A 20,694-nucleotide genomic window follows, 5' to 3' on the forward strand; every position below is an offset into this window, starting at 1 on the left:
CAAGGGAGCCTGACTGGCTGAGTAAAAGTTTTATACAGAAACTATGTGGCTCCAGATGTCTTACTGAGGGATGCGATAGATATCGGTTAGCTTGATGAATAAGTCTACTCCACTTCATACTGATTTCCAAGGGAGCCCTTACAAAATCTTAACACATCAGGATACAAAATAAGGATAACATTAACATCAACTGAATGAATGAATAATGCATTGAATGAATGAACTAGATTCTTTGGGTTGCTGACAAAATGGTACAAGTTGGCCGGATTAATTTTAGTTTATTTATTTATCTATTTCAACTGGATACATATCGCCTACTGGTGGTTTTAAATGGTTGGCTAAATCATCTATAAGAGAAGCTGGCTGGCCACGATGTTACGCATCTTGAGTTGCAAGTGTGTAACTCGTTGGATGGCTAACTCCTCTATTCATTTAGTAAATTAGCCTATTTTGCAAATTTTTACCGTTTTTCTGGTTGAGACTTAGTGGAGCAACATCGATATAGTTTCACGCTATGTACAGTATTTACAGGTTCATTGTTCCGGGGAAATTTCCCCAGCTCTTTTCGACAAGCACAATGAACAGTGGACCACGACTTAACGTCCCGTCCTAAGGACTGCGACCCTAGCTTTCCAGTAGCGGGGCTTCTAGTTCCAGAGGCAAGATCGCTAACCACTGGACTACGCACGCTACGCACTGCACAAGACTGGTTGTGAGCAGCCTCTTCAGTATTCAGACCCAAAACCGCAGCTGTGGCCTTGGTAGGTAATTTGCATACACTTTGAGGATCTGGTGACAGGAAACCTTGAGATTGGAGTTGTGCGGAGCATAAGAAATAGACAAACGCTACAAAAAACATTAAGCCTTGCATTTTCGTCGTGCTCGGCGTCTCAAACGAGTACTGTAAACGCATTTAAGTTCGCATGGTTTTTATTTCGTGGTAGGGAGGAAATGGAGTGTTCATGGTGGTTCAAATTTCGCGTTTGAAACAACAGTAGCGCTACAGTCATAGGTGAGCAAAAAGTGGTTTTAAGTTCGCTCTGAAAGTTCATCGCCAAAACCGCGAACATAAAATCACCGCGAACATTTCTGCATTTACAGTAATTTTCCAGTTCAATCACGCACAAACGCCGCTCCCTATTTCCATTTTTCAAGCTCATAACTACGCTATCTTTCCAAACCGTAATCTTCTATAACTAGACCAATGCAAACCGTTGTTATTACCTTATTCACTCGAGATACACGTTTTACGTACCGATAACGGATGTTTTATAACCATGTAACAGCAACTCTTATGATTTACTTGGGTTTCTGAAGACCACCACATCAAAAACAAAGGGAGATCTACTAATCCCCGAGGTAAATAGTACTACGCTTTAGATATCCAGTCGACCGAGACATTCTTTTACAACACCTCTTTCCCTATTTTATGTGGCGGTCTTAAGAACCCGGTAGAATTATGAGGGTTGGTGGTTTGTGTACAGATGAGCTATGGTTCAGGGCGTTAATGGTTGTCTACCGGGCGAATGCAGCATGCCGATGAAATGTCATACATTTATCACTGCTAACCCACAATAGACGAGGGCAAATGACTTTGATATCACCCTGCCTGCTGATAGTCAACATGACGTAGTCATAATTCACCGAACTGTATGAATGCAAGATGGGCTACGATTTTGTTTTGATTATTCAGTTCCTTTTGTCAGAATTAAATCTTTTTATGATTTAATTGTTATTGAAGCTTGTATCTGTCATAAACGCCTGATTTTTCGGAGCTGAAGAGGCAACCCATGGCCAGTAGTCCAAAAATTTGGTAAAGAACAAAAATAAGATCAACCTCTTAACATCGTCATCTCTGTCAAAACAGGTCTTGGCGAGGTAGATCGTGTAAATCTCCAAGTAGATCTGACGGTGGCAAAGACCGTATCCACCTGGCAAAAGGAGTTTTCCGATAGAGCCACCGAAGAAAACTCATTTTGCCAGTTGGATACGGTCTTTGCCACCGTCAGATTTGCTAGGAGATTAGATCATGTAACATTTTCTAAACTTGATTTTTCTGTCAGGAGTGCCAGACAAATTATACAGGCTAGAGGATTGCGCGATATTCACTCCCAGAATCTGTCTGTATTATCTGAAGCATAGAAGAGTGTCGATCGGATACCGGCAATATTCATGAGCAATGAATATGCATGAGAGGAGCTGTCGACTATAGCTAATGAAAAGATTAAGCGCAAAGCTACATTGTACGTATCTTTATCTGTATTATTCAACAGTTAGGACTGCCGTTCGTTCATGGTCGTCGCTTATCGTCAAGAGACAAGTTGAACGTTATTGGCTTGTAACCTTTTCAAAATCAGTGCCATTTAGATTGGTCATTCTATTTACAGCTCTGTCATGCTGATCTATCAAATAAAGATGACAAGAAGAAGATGAAGAACTGTAAACCGTAATTAAACAGAAGGAGTTCAGCACCAAAAGATTGTTGCGGCTCAGCTTGTAACGAAGGAAAGACAGCAATGAAAGCTTTAAAAGCTGCCATGCATTTTGCTCTCAGGAGACACGTACCTTCTTGCAGGATCCTCCCAGAATGCGAGCAGATAGGAGCAAGACTGCTCAGGATTAACAAAAACTGTCAGCAACACTGCGTACACGGATACTTTAATCATGTAAGGGCACCCTCACACTTATCACGCGTATATTCGTGTGCGCATGAGTTGCGTATTAACATTTTTTTGCTTGAGGGAAAGTTTGCGGGGTATGTTGTTTTCTACTTTAACTCACCTTTGTGCAGCCTGGTTATCAAACCGAAAAAATTACTTTTTCGGCCGCAGACTTTATCTAAACCAAACAAATGTTCACTTCGCAACTAATGCGGACATGTATATACGCACAAGTGAAGGGGGCTTTAGCGCGTCATCACAGTGCGTCCTGTGGCATGAGAACCCAAGGGAGGGTGGTCAAGTCCGTTAGCACTCATGTCATGCCGATCACGCATTCTAAATATCAACTTCTTGTCTAACATATTCAGCCTATTATCTCTCAAGGTTGAACATTAGACCTTGATCCATGAGTGCTTTTGCTTATCATTCTAAGACGTCAACGTTCCTTCTTTCCTTGCGAGAAACATGTGAAATGAAGCTGGCGCTGATCCCCGTGGGCTCTGAGATGGCGTCCACAGCGACCTGTGGGCGGAAGGTTTGCTCCATTAACGCCCACAGCAAACTTAAAGGCTCGTGTAAAACTCAGTATTGATAGACTTTGGGATCATTCCCTTCAACTATGGCACTTACGACTGTCGGGTGAGAGCTATCGCGATACTTCTCGGAAATCCAACACCAACCGTCGTCTTAATGTCGTTTCCTTCAACCTGGAGAATGGCACTTACAACTCTCGATACTTCTCGGGATTCTACACCAACCGTCGTCTTAATGTTGTTTCCTTCAACCCGGAGAATGGCACTTACAACTCTCGATGCTTCTTGGGATTCTACACCTACCGTCGTCTTAAGGTAGTTTCAAAGTAAAGTTGGAAAGACAGCGTCTCTCTCATGGTAAGACGTGACACTTCTTCAAGTTGCTGCGATCTTCTTACATCTCAGAATGAACTTGAGGACGGATGGAATGAAGTTGTGTAACAAGTTCACGAGCTCAACACGTTTGTTTGTTTGTTTGTTTGTTTGTTTGTTTGTTTATTTATCCAGGAATACAGTATCGCCTGGCGGCGTTTTTCAACGAGTCCTGGGGGGTTCAACCCCTTACATAATAGTACATAGCAACAATAAAAGTTCAAATAATAACAAATAATACAGGAATTAACTTAAAAATATAACTAATTCAACAAGCAGAAATCCTGAGTTAGATAATAAATGAAATAACGATAACGTAATAGATTAGAAATATTTAGCCAAAACATAATGATGAAGAATCAAAACAATGACCCAAACTCAAATATAAATGAACAAGAAGTGAATTTACATATCAATGTTAAATCATAAGAAAACTCATGTCAAAAATTATGGGTCACTACAAACGTTCAAGTTCGGAAGGTCCAAGAATGTCTTCCTTTCCATTTTACAGGCAACGTCTTCAGATGTTCGCGGTATAATGATGTTATGTAACAATTTCACGGGATTGAATACGTTCAAGTTCCGAGGGTTCAAGGAGGCCAAAGTTTCTTTTCCCTCTTTCCAGGCAACCAGTCACCATCACTGCATATGCAGAACCTCCGATCACGTTAGAGTGACCTTGCAGCCTGTCATAAGAACCTCATGTAACGGCCTGAAGTCCATAAGATGACCGATATATCACATGGGGCATGTTAGATAAAGCGCGCCCTGATCCTCGACTGGCCTGACAGGGTGCCATAAGTACCTTGTGGGCGGAAGTCTGGGTACATTTACTCTCGTGTAAAACGCACTTCTTTGGCATTCAAAAGGACTTCGAACTCATTTCCTCCAACCTTGAGCACGGCACTTACGACTCTCTGGCGAGAAAAACGGCGATAGTTCTCGGAAATTTAACATCGACCCTCCTCTTATGGTCATTGTAAGAAAAGTTCAAGATAGAGTGTCTCCCTCAGCGTAAGACGTACGTGGGAAAACTTAACTACTGAGATCTTCTTACACCTTCGGAGGGCCTTAAAGGAAACCCAAGCAATATTAAGGCCCGAAAGTTGGATTTTGATAGTGAATTTATTTAGTCATTCCTATACATGATTAGTTCAATCAACACTTTCACGGTGTGTAGCGACGTCCATGATAAAATGTTCAAGATAGAGTGCCTCCCTCAGCGTGAGACGTACGTGGGAAAACTTAATTACTGAGATCTTCTTACACCTTCTCGTAAGAAGGTCTTAAGAGCTGACTGCCGGTATGACGCAGTTAAGGATGTTATGTAACAAGTTCACGGGTTGAACACGTTCAAGCTCACGCCGTACACGAAACCATGAGACGGGAGAATGGACAAACGTCAGAAAAGATTCGTCGGTAATGGACATATGTATGAGTTCGAAGTGTTGCTTCTCTGTAATACTTACCAGCAGTGCATGCCAAGTTCGTTCGCGTGATACTTTCAAGTTCATTCCCGGTCCCGTTAACTTCAAGTTTGGTACTTCAAACTCTCTCCTCGGAGGCATCACGTTATCTCCTGAAAGTGTCAACTGGTTATTTTGATTATCACCTTCAAGTTCATTCACATCAACTTCGAGTACGCCACTTCAAACGCTCTCTGCAGAAGTTCACGGCATTTTATTGGAACTATGAACTACTATTAGCTAGTTGTTTTGAACATCAACCTTCAGCTTCAACATGGAGCATAACTCTCGTATGAGAAGCCTCACGACATTTCTCGGAAATTCAACATCAAACGTCGTCTTGAGTTCATTTGAAGGTATATCTATAGGGTCGTGCGTCAGACTGAAAGCTCCGAAAAAATAAGTATAGGTTATTTTCCGAGAAACTTGCGAAAGTACCGAACCCTTTCTGCGAACTTATCAAACCTTCAGAGGAAATGAATAACTCCCAGCAGAATGAACTAAAGGAAGTGTCAGGGGTCTCGATGGTCCTTACGAGAAATACCGACTTCGCCTGAGCAGTTTTGTAACATGTCAAAAAGCTCAGGCATCCGACTTGAACTTCAACTTCAAGAATCAAGTTGTTCGACATAACTTCGACATATTAAGTGGTTACTTAAGGTCAGCTGAGAAGAATTTGAAAGTCAGAAAGTCCTTATATGGCTCTGAATGAAAAGTATTTCATCTTTTCCAGGAAGAGATTGCACAATTTCTTGGAAACTCGTCTGAAAGTGAAGATTACATTCTCCGGTTGATTGGTAGGTTTGATGATGAAAGGTTCTATATCTGGTATGACGCAGTTAAGGATGTTATGTAACAAGTTAACAGGTTGAACACGTTCAAGTTCACGCCGTACACGAAACAATGAGACGGGAGAGTGAACCCACGTCAGAAAAGATTTATCGGTAATGGACATATGTATGAGTTCGATGTGCTGCTTCTCTGTGATACTTACCAGTAGTTGCATGATACTTTCAAGTTTATTCCCGTTTACTTCAGGTTCGGCTCTTAAAACACCCTCTTCATAAGTATCACGTTATTTTCTGAAAGTGTCAAATGGTTTTTAAGTATCACCTTCAAGTTCATTCACTTCAACTTCGAGCACTCCACTTCAAACGCTCTCTTCAGAAGTTCACGGCATTTTATTGGAACTATGTACTACTATTAGCTAGTTGTTTTGAACATCAATCTTCAACTTCAACATGGAGCATAACTCTCGTATGAGAAGCCTCACGACATTTCTCGGAAATTCAACATCAAACGTCGTCTTGAGTTCATTTGAAGGTATATCTATAGGGTCGTGCGTCAGACTGAAAGCTCCGAAAAATAAGTATAGGTTATTTTCCGAGAAACTTGCGAAAGTACCGAACCCTTTCTATGAACTTATTAAACCTTCAAAGAAAATGAATAACTCCCAGTAGAACGGACTAAAGAAAGAGTCAGAGGTCTTGATAGTTCTTACGACAAATGAGCTCTTCGTCTGAGCAGTTTTGTGACTGTAAAATTGGTTGGACTTGAACTTCTACTTCAAGAATCAAGTTGTTTGACATAACTTAGACCTGTTAAGCAGTTACTTTTGTGTAGTTTGAATATCAAGGTCAGTTGAGAAGAAATTGAAAGTCAGAAAGTCCTTTTTTGGCTTTAAATGAAAAGTATTTCATCTTTTCCAGGAAGAGCTTGCACGATTTCCTGGAAAGTCGTCTGGAAGTAAACATTGCATTCTCTGACTGATTGGTAGTTTGCATATCAAGGTCAGTTGAGAAGAATTTGAAAGTTAGAAAGTCCTTATATGGGTCTGAATGAAAAGTATTTCATCTTTTCCAGGAAGCGATAGGGTGATTTCCAGGAAGCTCGTCTGGAAGTAAAAATTGCATTCTCTGACTGATTGGTAGGTTCTGTGATGAAAGGTTGTATATCAGCACGTGGTGCCGCCACGGTAATAATCGGATCTTCTTAGACGTCGTCTTCAGAGGCTGTGATCCTTCAGACTTAAAGGAAATGACTTCGTGCCGAAGACTCGAGGTTGTGATTTTGAGAACTGAGGAAGATTATTACTTATTACTCTAACTTTCATCAATCTTGTTGAACCTTAATATTCACTCTGCTATCCTGAAAGAGGTCTCTTTCCATATAATTCCGTTTAACCGCGCTCAAGGAACGATTTCCACAGCAAAACTACCTTCAGAACATATACTTAAAGTTGTGCTTTGGGAATTGCGTAAGGTCACTACTTATAACTCTAACTTTCATCAATCTTGTTGAACCCCGATACTTACTCTGCTATCCTGAAAGAGGTCTATTTCCATATAATTCTGCTTTAACGCGCTCAAGGAACGATTTCGACAAGAAAGCTACCTCTAGATCGTATTCTTAAAGAGAATTGTATAAGGTTACTACTTATAACTCTAACTTTCATCAATTTTCTTCAACCGCAATACCGCTATGCTGAAAGGGTTCTTTTCCCATATAATTCTGTTCCACCTCGATAAAGTAAGGGGTTTAGACAGCAGAATTACCACTAGATTATATACTAAAAGTTATGCTTTCGAGAACTGTGTAAAGTTACTACCGAATTACATTTACTTTCCTCGATACTGATCTTCCGTCCATATGATTACGTTTCTACCGCTAGCATAAAGTAAGGGAAGGATTTGGTCAACAAAAATACCTAGAATATATATGATTTTGAAAGCCGTAGGAACTACGAAAGTTTTTCTCGTCTTTGTTTAGCGCAACGGTATATATATGAGGAGTTCGGCCGAATGTAACGTACGCTTGCCTTCGCATAACCTTCAACGGCACAGTGGAATATTAAAGTCACGCTAGCAACTTTAGGAGTGATGTTTTATAACTTGATAGGGCGGAAGCTATACAGTAAGAGTAAAACAACCGTAGACACAAGACACAAAATTTTAATTTACCACAAGGTTAACTAGACTTAGCCCTGTAGCTAACTAGGAATCAAATATGTGTATGATGCAGTGAAATGGCAAGCTATGTTGTTATGAGTCCGCTATTCATGGTAATATTTTGAGCTTGTTTATTGCATTTGTTCCCAGTGGCACGAAGGGGCAGCAAGTTTCCTTGCTGTTTCTGCAGCAGGGCATATTTTCACAGGGAGGGGTTGCTAGCCCTACCTCGTTATCGTGCTCGAGGCACATCTTCGAATACGTCCCTTCTGAAAGATCGGTGCAGCCCCAACCGAAATGTCTTGACCAAGGATAGAACAGGCGTCTCCCAGTTAGTATCTATTTGGAACCAGGAGCTCAAATGAGGCTGCTATCAGTTGAGCTACAAGGACATCCGTATCCCTGTGCAACAAGGTCTAAACTGACACATCCTTGCGATCTTTGTATTAAAGGAAATTGGACGTTCGCCATATGAGCTTCTGTTTGCCAATAACACCATATCAAACTCTTGGTGGCGATAACGCAACAGAATTAACAAGAAAAAGGTGTGTTGACTACACTGATACATAAACTATACACTCGTCGGGTAGGATTATATTAAATCTTAAATACTTCTTTTTGCCAATTACACACTAAAATCTGTACTGCGCAGTGACATATCAAGATATCCTATATTACTTTTATAACTTTCCCAGTAACACTAAGATCTGATATGGCAAAACAATAAGTGTTGCACCTATATTGCAGCAAAGTCTGCACTGACATATCAACTTTACGATTTTGGCATTAGAACAAATTAAACCTTCACTATACGAGTCTTTTGGGCCAATTTTGTAACGAAATTTATATTAGCAGTGACATGCAAGATATGCTATATTATTTCTATAATTCCTACCAGTCACGGGCAGACCAGATCTGACAAACTAATAAGTTTCGCGCTTATGCCATGGTAATTTTATTATATGGGTGACATACCCTGGAGACCCAAAACTAATGCGAGCGTGCGAATAGAAAAAAAACTTTTTGGTAAACAAAAGAGTATGGTATACAGAAATATAGATTCTTTTTTTTTTTTCTTTCACATATTCTTCTTTGACTTTGGAATTGACTTTGACATTTTACAATATTTATATCGGAAATATTTTTTGGCAACTTACAGCATATATTTCCTCATTTTGCAGCTGATTTATGTGGCCAAAATGTTTTGTTTTTTTGGAAATAGACGAAAATTGATGCACGCGCGGATGTCACTCATAAATGCATTCAAGTTCGCGTGGTTTTTATTTCGCGCTAAGGTGAAAATGGGGTGTTCGCGGTGGTTTTAAGTTCTCGGCAGCGCTATAGTCACATACTGCTGCAGTAGTGGACAAAAATTTTCGCCGTGGTTTTAAGTTCGCGGTGAAACGGTTGCCGCGAAAACCGCGAACATAAAAGCACCGCGAACATTTCTGCATTTACATGCAATCGAATCAACATGACCTAAGATCTAAAATGCTTTTAAATGTAAAATAAAACCAAGCGTTTCTTACGGGATATTGAGATCGTATCAAGTGGCGCCAAGTGCTTGAAAAGTAGCAAAAAAAAGAATTGATATACGAGTAGTGAATCTGTAGCTCAAGCATGATTTGTTATAGCACATGGCGGTGACTCCTGCTATATAAATCACAAGCTCACAGTGCAACTTTTTATGAACAATTTCATCTGATATTTGGAGTTTCTTTTAACACAACCAGGTAATCTCACCTGCTGTCAGACACCTTCTAAAACGTCAGCAGGTGAGATTACCTGATTGTGTTAAAAGAAACTCCAAATATCAGATAAAATTGTTCAGGAAAAGCAGGTGAGATTACCTGGTTGTGTTAAAAGAAACTCCAAACATCCAATGTTCTACCAACCTGATGAAACTATTTTCGGAACAACTTCATCTATTGCCATGACGTTATGTCTCCTAGATACATCCAATTCCAAGGCTAGAGTTCAATTCCGGCAGTCCTTGAGTGGGGCAGACCATTACCATTAATCAGACAGCTGTATGTCCCTTCTAATATTTTCCTTGATGCTATTCTCTGTACCAATAGAGAATGGGGTGCCAAACAGCTTCTTCAGAGTCTTAAAGTTTGAGAGCTTTTGTGCATGTCCTTGACCAATCACAAACCTTAAGTTTGTCTTTTTTAAGGTGCTAAGTTTGGACAATCATGTCTCTTTTAAAGCTCTTATTTCTTATATAGGCTCTCCAGAAAGCCCAGAGCAAGCCCATAGTTCAATTATGAAAGCACGTAATTTGGACAGAGAGTTAACAATGAGCAGACAGCTATAACGTTAAGTCTGATTGTTTTAGCTTTTGTGCTTGACCAATCAGGTTTCAAGTTCAACTTTTCACGGTTCTATTTAACTTACGAAAATTTGACTTCTTTTAAGGACGCTTTGTCTCATAGATGAATCCGATTCCAAGGCTACAGTTCAAATTATGACCTTAACAATCATCATTGGTCAGACAGCTTGTCTATTTGTGCTTTTCTAGATGTCTAAATTGACCAATCAAAAATCTACAGTTAGAATTTTTTACAATCCTTGATTCGGACAATTAAACCTGTTAATCGGGCATCTCTCCATAAATCCAAATTCAAGGCCAGTGTTCAATTATGACCTAATCTAGTAGCACAGACAATCATCATTGGTCAGGCAGCTTGTCTCTTTGAGATGTTTTAGATGTCTAAATTGACCAATCAGAAGCCTTTAGTTATACTTTTTTACAATCCTTGATTCGGACAATTGAACCTGTTAATCGGGCATCTCTCCATAAATCCAAATTCAAGGCCAGAGTTCAATTATGACCTAATCTAGTAGCACAGACAATCATCATTGGTCAGGCAGCCATGTGTCTGTTTTGTGATTTTGTGCATGTCCTTGACCAGTCATAGGTCCTCAGTTCAACTTGAGTCCTTAGTCAGAACAATTATACCTGTTAATCGGACACTACGTCTCCATAAGTCTTAATTTAAGGCCAGAGTTCAATTATGACCTACTTTAGTGGGACAGACAATCATCATTGGTAAGACAGCCATGTTGCTGTTCTGTGATTTTGTGCATGTCTCTGAATTGACCAGTCATAGGTCCTCAGTTCAACTTGAGTCCTTAGTCAGAACAACTGTACCCGTTAACCGGGCACTATGTCTCCATGAGATCCAATTCAAGAGTTCAATTACGATAGTACGTAAGTGAAGCAGACAATCGCCATAGTTCAGACAGCCATATCTCTGTTGTGCATGTCCTTGACCAATCACAAGTCCTCAGTTCGACTTTTTACGGTGCTAAGTTGGTAGACTATTTCTCGGACAGACTCTACATGAAGCCCATTGGACCTCCATAGTACAATTAACTTCTGTTCAACTTGTTACGATTCTAAGTTAGGACAGTTAGTACCCACTGTCATGACATGATGTGTTATAGAGGAATCCAAGGTCTCATATAGATAAATCCAATTCTAAGCTAGAGCTCCATTCCGACTGTACAATAGTGGGACAGACATTAATAATTGATCAGACAGCTATATGTCTATTCTAAGATTTTGTACTTGTCCTGACCAAGGTCCTGACAAATCACAAGTTTACAGTTCGACTTCTTTAGTCCCGAATTAGACCAATTGTGCCTGTTAACGTCGATGGGGCACCTCTCCATAAATCCTAATCCAAGGCTAGAGTTCAGTTATCAGCGTACTTTAGTGGAGCAGACAATCATCATTGGTCAGACGGCTTTGTCTCTTTTAAGAGGTAGTGTGCATGTCCTTGACCAATCATAACTCTTCAGTCTAACTTGAGTCCTGAGTCAGAGCAATCATACCTGTTAACCGGACACTGTGTCTCCGTAAATCCAAATCCAAGGCCTGGGTTCAATATTCAAGGTACATAATTGGGACGAACAGCCTAAAATCTTCAGCCAGACATTCAAAGCCAAGGAAAATTGACCAATTAAGTATATCTCAATGGTCGTGCGGCGCGTTGGTAACCTCGCTATGACCTCGCGATTTGACAGAGAGCTCAACAAATCTATAAAAAACAATATTTCTTCGTGTGTTCTGGTGTCTATTTAGTCATACTAAGTCTTTTACATTTTACATTTTGCATGATATTCCCTTTAAAAACGCAAGGGTAACACGAATCCAATTTAGTCCAGTGAGATACCCGCTTAATCACCCACAGCTGCCATAGATATCCAAGAATCAATGTTTTCCTGTAGACTGAGCTTTCTCTAACGAATCTGCTTCACTACTAGTACTAAAGACGTGATAAACCCAATTATAAGCGGATCTGCTACTGTTTTGCTAATTATCCCTACCCCCGTAGGAAGGCCTGGTGGAGGCTATTGGAAGCCAAGTGAAGCTTGATCAATTACGCCCTACAGTTGTTATAAATATCCAAAAATCAATGCCTTCCTGTAGACTGGGCTTTCTCTAACGAATCTGTTTCACTAATAGAGATGCAAACACCCCAATTATCAGTAATCTGCTACTGTTTTGTTAGCGACCTTTGCAACCCATAGGTCATCTATTGATGTACTTCCTTGAATTCTTTGATTAGAACAAGAAATTCGAGGAAAAGTTCGAATTCATGGCCTTGACTTAACCTGAAAGATTAGCTTTCAGGACATCTGCAAGATGTTAGGCATACTAGGTAAACTAAGGCAAACACCATAATAATGAGTTATGACGATAAAATATATCTACACGTATGTACTGTATATGGAGATATATCAACGATGACATATATTGTGACACAATTGAACAGGTAAGCATCCTTTTTTGCAATAACATGGAAATTTACCACGAAACTTAAGTTAACAGTTTAAATACTGTAGGACTTCAAAATTGGTGCTCAATGTGTATTTACAAATTCAAATGTGGTATCCATGAACATCTTTGGATGGCTTGTCCTACAACGGTAAAAACTGACGACGTTAAAATGCAGACATATTACATGTATGCTGCATACATCCATACAAACACACATAGATGATTGTCTTTGCTGGGCTTTACAAGTGTATGGCTGTACAAAATCCAAACTTCATTCTATAAAGAATCAGAGTAGGCAATCTTTGGAAAGACAATAGTTCTGAAAAGAACAAGAAATTGCGGTGCCTTCATGTATCATTATCACGTCAGGATTGCATTGTTCAAAAATAAACTTTTTTTTAATTATCGAAGAGTGGAACTGGCTGCCACAGTACAGTAAGTCAAAAGCACTCTTAAAGTGATATGCAAATAACGAGTTGAAGTATATACAGCTTCCCAAATGGTGAACTCTAAAAAACAAATTTCCAGATCTAGAGTAACCCTCTTTGCATCACCATCGTCTTTATACGATTAATGCAACAGTATATATTATGTACTAAGAAGATAAGTCCAAGCTTCACCCTTATGCACTTGCAGATGTCACACTACAATGACTACGCGTAGAGGATTGTGTGTGCATAGATGTGTTAAACACACGTAAGCTCTTTGCACTTAACAAACAGTCTGCAATTGAAGTTGTGATTATTCACACTGAAACACAACAAAAACACGCATCCTTTCACTCTGCTGGTGTACAGCTGTTGTCAGATCACCGTGAGAGACATCTTTCTTTAATGCAACCAATAACATGCAATATTTAGAGGAAATGTTTGCGCTTGAAGTTGTAATCATTTACACTGCACCAATTTACAAAAACATGCATTCTTTTGCTCTGCTGGTACAGTTGTTGTAAGATCAATGTAAAAGAAATGTCTTTCTTAAAATGCAACAAACAACAGAGGGCGGGGTAAAGGCCTGTACTTAGGCAAGATTAATTCAGCTTGTTGGTTTAACCAAATGAACAACAACATGAAAACATGGATTACTTAACTGTACCTTTATGAACTGTTTCAGGGACCAGGTGAGGGAGTGAAAATGAAGTTAGAATCAAGTTTTTTTTCCCAACCCTTTGTTTTCATCCTGGTATCTTTCTAAATCTTAACTTTAAGATGTTGGACAACCACGTAAATGAACTGTTGTTGCATTGCTTGTACAGGGCTTTCTTTGCAGGTTGAATCACGAAGGCTTCCCATAAGTACAGTCACACCAAAATGGGCCACTGCCCTAAGACCTGACCTGACCTTTAACCCTTGCAACTGTCTGGCCTGACCTGTCCGTGACCCCAGTTCTGATTGGTTCATATTCAGAGATCTTTCTCTTTCAATTTGTAAAACCTTATCAACTATGAACGCAAATTTTATCCAAACAAGAAAAGATAGGACAAAATAAAAATCAAGGTACACGTGATCATTTAATTGATTAGTTAAACTTTGCTGTACATATACTACAACTTACCTTATAAAATACATAAAGTGTTATGACAGTATTTCAAACTAAAAAGTAAAATTGAAGAGAATTGTTAGTTACAAACTTTCCAAAGTACCTCACATTACTCATTAAAACAACACATCAGAAAAATTCGAATTAAGAATTCATCACCCTAATATCATCTTCATAATAAACTTTGTGTAATAAACTGTGAAAGAGAGAAATCATGGAATCTGCACAAGACTAAAGATCTTGTGTAAGCCGATACAACTCTGTTAGTTGTAGAGGGGCCTAAACTGTATGTCAAACTCACGCAAACAAGATTATTATTGTCTTAATAACTGAATAAAATCATAGCCTAATAATATATGCAATTGTGCAACCAGAAGTGAGGAAACTATAGCCTGGGTGCTAGGCTGATAAAAACCGTGGACAAGCAACACAAGGGGACAAATATTGAACAAACCAATGGGAATGAGATTTTTGAAAATAGCACAAATGCTTAAACTTTTCATCCAACGGCAGCATAAAAGGACTCAAACTTTCAAAGAGGAAGACTGAAGCTTCAGTCAAAAATTTGGTCTGCTAAGGCCTTAACTATTTGTATTGTTGGACCTCATATTTTTAACCTTCTCCCTGCTGCCTAACTCTGTAATCAATAGGGAGTTGGGTGCCAAACGGCTACTTCAGAGTGCTAAAGTTAAAAAAAACATTGCTGACGAGAAATATCAACAAGAAAGAGAAAGTCCAAGGAGGACTTTTGGGGAGTAAATATAGCCTGACTCAAGTTTTCTTCCTAACTCTCTCTTTTCGTCCGTGAATAGTTTCATCAGGTTGGTAAGTCACTGAATAAAAAATACTCTTTTTACACAACCAAGAGATTTATTCCACCGACGTTTCGGTGACCATCTGTCACCTTCTTCAAGGCAATTCTGACTGGACGTGGCAATGCAGCACAGTAAATTCTTTGCGTTTGGGAATGCATTTCATTAATATGTATTAGCAGCAACACCTGTGCTGCATTGCCATGTGAACCAGTCAGGACATAGAGATAAGGATTGCCTTCAAGAAGATAGGTGGTCACCGAGACGTCGGTGGAACAAATCTCTTGGTTGTGTAAAAAGACTCTTTTTATTCTCTCTTTTCATCTTGACCGCTTGCTGCATTTTTGCCAAAATAGATGACAGAGAACCAAGAATATAGATTTTTGTGGCCATGGCACATTGTTCTAAATATTGTTGGACAAAAAGTTTAAACATCATCAAAAAACGAAGTCTACATGTCGGTTGTCATGCCTGGAAGGTTCCTTTTCCCGTCGTCACCGTTGTCAGTGGCAACCACCTCCGGTGGCCTCTCCTCATCCTCATCTTGTTTGGGCGTGGTCTCCTCCTGGACCACCGAATGGTCAATATTCTGCAGGGTCTTGGGAAAAAGGTCGGAGACTAACAGACCCTGTAAAACATTGTCAGTAGCAAGTCAGACATTGTTTTACTTTTATTTATTTATCTATTCGTTGGTTTGGCTGTTCAGTACGCAAAACCAGAACTTCCAAACATTGACTTATATTGCTGCCCAACATGAAGTGATAGAAGTTCCCTTTACCGGTTTCAGTCAGTCCTGCACAGCCAACCCTGGGTTAGATTAGAGTTAGTAAGAAAAATAACCGATAAGGAGAGGGGGTATTACTTGAGTTAAAGATAGGATTATCATAAAAATGCTTAAAGACACAGACAACACACAATTACCCCCACTATTCACATGGAAGAGAAACATGAATGTAGAGAAAAACTGACTTATGCACATTTTTGTTATTTTGCATTTATAGGCTTTATACCACCTTAGTCCCTGCAAAAGATGCTATTGTATGTACTCCAATGTCTATGTACATGTGTACATATACCAGTATCTAGTAAATGATCCATACTTTATGTTGAAGATTGAAAGGTCCAAACGTAGGGTAGGGACACATAGTAATGGAAGTAAAAGAATAATGAATCTTGTAATTTTTCGACATGGAATCATTTTGTGTTTCAGTGTACAGAATCCAACATATTAGTAGCTTTCCGGTCAACAGCTCCCCCTTGCAAAAGTGTTACAAACTGCAGTATGTTTTATTAGGTAAAATGACACAATGTAAGTATTCCCACAAGATATCAGGGATTAGTTTAAACTGTGGGGAAAAAGTGGGGAAAATCCAATATGATAGCTTTACAATCAACAGCTCCGTCTTGCAAAATCGTTTAAAACTGAAGCATATTATATTTAGTAAATTGACACAAAAGTTAAGTATTCTAACAAGATATCAGTGATTAGTATGAACTGTGGGGAAAAAGGCACTTTTTTACAGTGTAGAGAATCCTATGAAGCTCTGCAGTCAACAGCTCCCCCTTGCAAAATTGTTACAAACTGCACCATGCTATAGCCTGTCTACTAGCCTGTCGTTAAGAGTTGATCACCCCCTCCCCCCTACTTTGCCCTTGTCTGGGGGTCAAAGTAACTAAGTGAGAAACATGGATCCAAACTCACCACCAGCAGAGCTATGATGGTGCCCAGCACGCTTCCGGTCAGGACGTCGCTCCAGTGATTTTTGTTGTCGTAAATTCGGGACACCATCGTCAGCTGGGCCACGATAATCGCCAGGACCTACAGGAAGGAGTAGATGATAGTTGGTGCACTGCTATATTTACTTAACATTACAATCATGAATATAATACACTTCTTTAAATTACGCCAAAAATAGTTACTCAATTAGTCAGACAAGCAACTGGATAATTTCTTTTCACAATCCAGTTGCTTGAGTAACTATTTTGGGCGTATCTTTCTACCCGGATGTCTAACATTCATCAACGTTGATGATAATTGCAGTTTTTGTTATTTGACAACATTTATGTATATAATACATTCCTTTACATTTGGGACGGCATTTAACTTTTTTTTGGATACATGTTAAAACTTTACATGTGGGATTGCATCTGTAAGCAGGCACACCTATCTGAGCTGTAGTGCTCGTGCTAGAATTGCCCTGAGGAAGGTGATAAGTGGTCACCAAAAAGTCAGCTTGAACAAAACACTTGGTTGTGTACAAAGAGTCTTTTGATTCATGGCATCGTATGACGCAATCGGTAGGGCGTTTCGCCCAGAACCGAGAGGTCCCGGGTTCGAAACCACCGGTATGCCCCGATGATGTGCCCTTGGGAAAGGCACTTTACACGAATTTCCTCACTCCACCCAGGTGTGAATGGGTACCTGACTTTGGTTGGGGAAGGTCGTATTGAGGTCACCTGCTGGCGCCGAATGGCAGCCGCCAGACCCTTGCGACAGTGCGAAGTGCAAGTGTGCAAATATGTGTCATGTGTATTATTGTGTATTACGTGATTGTAAACCCTGCAGCAATTCAGCATTGGCTGCCATTGCATGGGTAATTTCGGACCAATAAACCATTTATTCACCTGTAGGAAGGGCTTCAGCACCATCGACTGCCGCCAGTTGATCCGCGCCTGCAGGTATAACTGGGGAAGAGATTGTAAAGGCAGATGAGTGGCGTCGTGTGGCGTAATGGAGATAACATTCGACTGCAGAACAAGGGGACCCTAGTTCGATCCCGGGCTGCCCCCAGACATGTCTGAACATGCGCTCGAACGTTGTGCCCTTTGGAAGGCACTTAATACGACTTTCCTCACATCACTCAGGTGTAAATGAGTACCTAGCTCATCTAGGGTAAGGGACCTTCTTCACGGGGCCGCCATCTTTACGGCACCATCCGAAATGACGAATGCAATCCCTTACAACATGTCCGAGCTCGAGGCGACCACTGATGATCGAACGCAGGCAGTAGAATCCACGGAATTTGATCCAGATGGCGAAGCAGCGGGGTTGCGTTACCGCTTGCGCTAGGGGGACATGCACAGTGACAGAGTGAAGAAAAGAAACTTACCGCCAGGTAGACCATGAAGAAGAATGACATTGAGGCGCGACCGGATAAGAAGGACAACCTGCAGGGTAAGAAAAACGTCTGTTGACACTTTAATTGATTAACAGCAAGGGATTCTCTAATGTCATTGTGATTAATTTATTGATATATTGGTTGATAGATATTTACCTGGACTCTCTAATCTCATGATGATCCCCTGTGCAGACATAGTCGGTGACGTAGACGTATCGCCCCATGGCGTCCGTACAGTTAAACGTGCTGTAGTCAGGCGCACACACCGACAGGAAATCGGGACGCAACCGACCAATTGTGAACTGCAAAGTTATGTTGCAAAGAGAAAAAATTATTCAATACTATCTGTTTGTATATTTCAAAGCATACACATACAAACGATACAGTCAAAACTGCCCAAGAAGACCACTCAGCGGGCGAATAAAATCTGGTCTTTGTGGACAGGTGTTAATTAGAAATATTATCTACGGGACCACCAAACAGTGGTTACATTGGCCAGGTGGTAGTCTTATAGCAAGACCTTAAAAAAGAAATTACACTTAAAATCTTAAGATGCCCGTCCATACCTTAAAGAGATCCGTGAGACACTGAGTGGAAAATCCGCCAAATACGAAGATCCCGACCGTCTTGTGGACTCTGGCGAAATACTGACGGAAAGGGAACTTCTTGGTCCCTTCTCCTTCAAACTTGGACGATCTGTGGATAAAAACTGCTTCTCCTACCAACATCTGCAACATGGCAAGGAAACAAGAAACATACAATGATCTTCAAGAAACCGAATATCTCATAGTAATAAATGTAAATGTCATTAGAGTGTTTAATTACAAAAAGGCATCACATGTGTTTGATTGTGTACGATTTACCAATCTACATTTTAAACTAAGTTACCAAAATAATGCCAACTTTACATTATCCTTTCTTAGGGAGTATTTTTGGTAGCCAGTTCCCTAGACTGACATCAAACTTTAGCTTATTAAGGTAAGCGTTTGCAAAGAGAAAGTAGCCGACCAACTCAACAAGAATAAGGATTTGAAACTTAATCAGTATTGGTTATGGAGTTAGGCAGCAGTGAGAAGGTTAATTACACAATGGTAATATCAAAACTGTAAGCTGCCAGTCCCGGTTTTATCAGGGATACGAAAAGATCCCTTGTGTGCTGGGCCGGTCTATAACCGGGATAGAGTATTCCCCAGAAGAAAACAGTTTTGCGTGCGTGTAGCGCTCGAAGCCCGGAAGTTAGGGGAGTTACGGCCGCCGGCTGTTTCGCGGGTTTCGTGAGGGAGGGGTCAAACTTTTTTTTTTTGTTACTGGACTACAAATCTGACAGCTTAAGGGTTAAAGGAGTCGTAAACTCCAGAAGGCGGTGTTATTTTTCACTAGATTATGTATCAATCTTAATTATTGAGTATTTTTGGCATAGATGAGGGGGGTTAAGCACAATAAGAAGGCCAATTGTTGATAAGATATAAAAGAACACAAAGCAAGACGATTTTCTATTAACCAACCTGACATTCTTTTTGTAATCTAACTTTTGTCAGGCCTTGTCAGGCACATTGTAATAAGCCATAGGCTGAGGTTGTTTAATCTAATCAATCAGAAAATAGAGGGTCATCTGGGGAATTCGGTAGAATACTGAATGCTTTTTGATGCGCATTGGACTAGTGGTTACTTTATCGTATACTGTAAAAAATATTCATTTTTACTTCCTAAAATTATCATCTATTGGAAAATAACTCCCCCCTCTGGACTCTAGGACTCCTTTAAAGAGGGAGACATAAACTCACACAAATCGTGGGGATCCCCGCGCCCAGTACAATCAGCATCCATTCTGGGACGGTGCTCTCGTGGAACGGGTAGCTGATGGTCTGATCATTGCAGAAGAACCCGCGCTGTGTCGGAGTTCCGGCGAACCTCAGTATGCCAACGGGCAGGAGAACTGTTAGGGGAAATTACAACAATACACGTCATCTACCCGTGAACATTCTTAACTTACATATGCAGGAAATAGCGTTTCAGACGGTCTAGATTTCAAAATTTTCCGCGGAAGAATACCCCCGGCCCCCCTAGGAAAGTTGCGCCTCCGGCGCGACGCCTCGCGCCTTCGGCGCTCGATTTCTTCTTCCCTCAAGCAAATTTGAAATGACGGGTACAAATTTCAGGCTGGCTAGAACACTGGATTTGACCACAAAATTGCCAGAGATGTAAGATACACTACTTCAAGAACGAAATTTGTTTGAACTACAGTTTAGACCATTCAATCCCCGTAGAGCGCTCGCTGTGATCCTTGAGCGCTCGCTGCGGCCCTTTCATCCCTCGCTGCGGCCCTTTGATCCCATCGCCATCCTCGGCGCTCTCACGGCGACTGTTTTGGACATGTTCAAAACCATCGCCGAGGTTACGGCGCTCATGGCGCGCATGGCGCTCTCGCCGCGCTCCCTCTGCGCTCCCGCGGCGCT

General features: G+C 40.5%; 1 protein-coding gene across 1 annotated transcript; it reads right to left on the bottom strand.

Moving 5' to 3' along the window:
- Nucleotides 1-15,385: 15,385 nt before the first annotated feature.
- Nucleotides 15,386-20,655, bottom strand: LOC136447080 (phospholipid phosphatase 1-like). Its single transcript, XM_066445754.1, has 8 exons — nucleotides 20,556-20,655; nucleotides 20,023-20,174; nucleotides 18,805-18,966; nucleotides 18,395-18,540; nucleotides 18,230-18,287; nucleotides 17,745-17,804; nucleotides 16,822-16,938; nucleotides 15,386-15,747 (listed from the first exon to the last, which is right to left on the bottom strand). The coding sequence occupies exons 1-8, from the start codon at nucleotides 20,653-20,655 to the stop codon at nucleotides 15,571-15,573; spliced, it is 972 nt and encodes a 323-aa protein (XP_066301851.1). The 3' UTR covers nucleotides 15,386-15,570.
- Between the last annotated feature and the right edge of the window lie 39 nt (nucleotides 20,656-20,694).

This window comes from Branchiostoma lanceolatum, chromosome 13 (assembly GCF_035083965.1).
Source record: "Branchiostoma lanceolatum isolate klBraLanc5 chromosome 13, klBraLanc5.hap2, whole genome shotgun sequence".
In the NCBI taxonomy this organism is placed as follows: Eukaryota; Metazoa; Chordata; class Leptocardii; order Amphioxiformes; family Branchiostomatidae; genus Branchiostoma; species Branchiostoma lanceolatum.

Excerpts from the sequence above, each read along its gene's own strand:
- LOC136447080 (XM_066445754.1), bottom strand. The coding sequence starts at position 20,655 with ATGCGCGCCATGAGCGCCGTAACCTCGGCGATGGTTTTGAACATGTCC. Across the intron at positions 20,175-20,555 it reads GATGGGATCAAAGGGCCGCA|TTCTCCTGCCCGTTGGCATA; the intron begins GCGAGGGATGAA and ends TTCCCCTAACAG. Across the intron at positions 15,748-16,821 it reads CCATCATAGCTCTGCTGGTG|GGTCTGTTAGTCTCCGACCT; the intron begins GTGAGTTTGGAT and ends AATGTTTTACAG.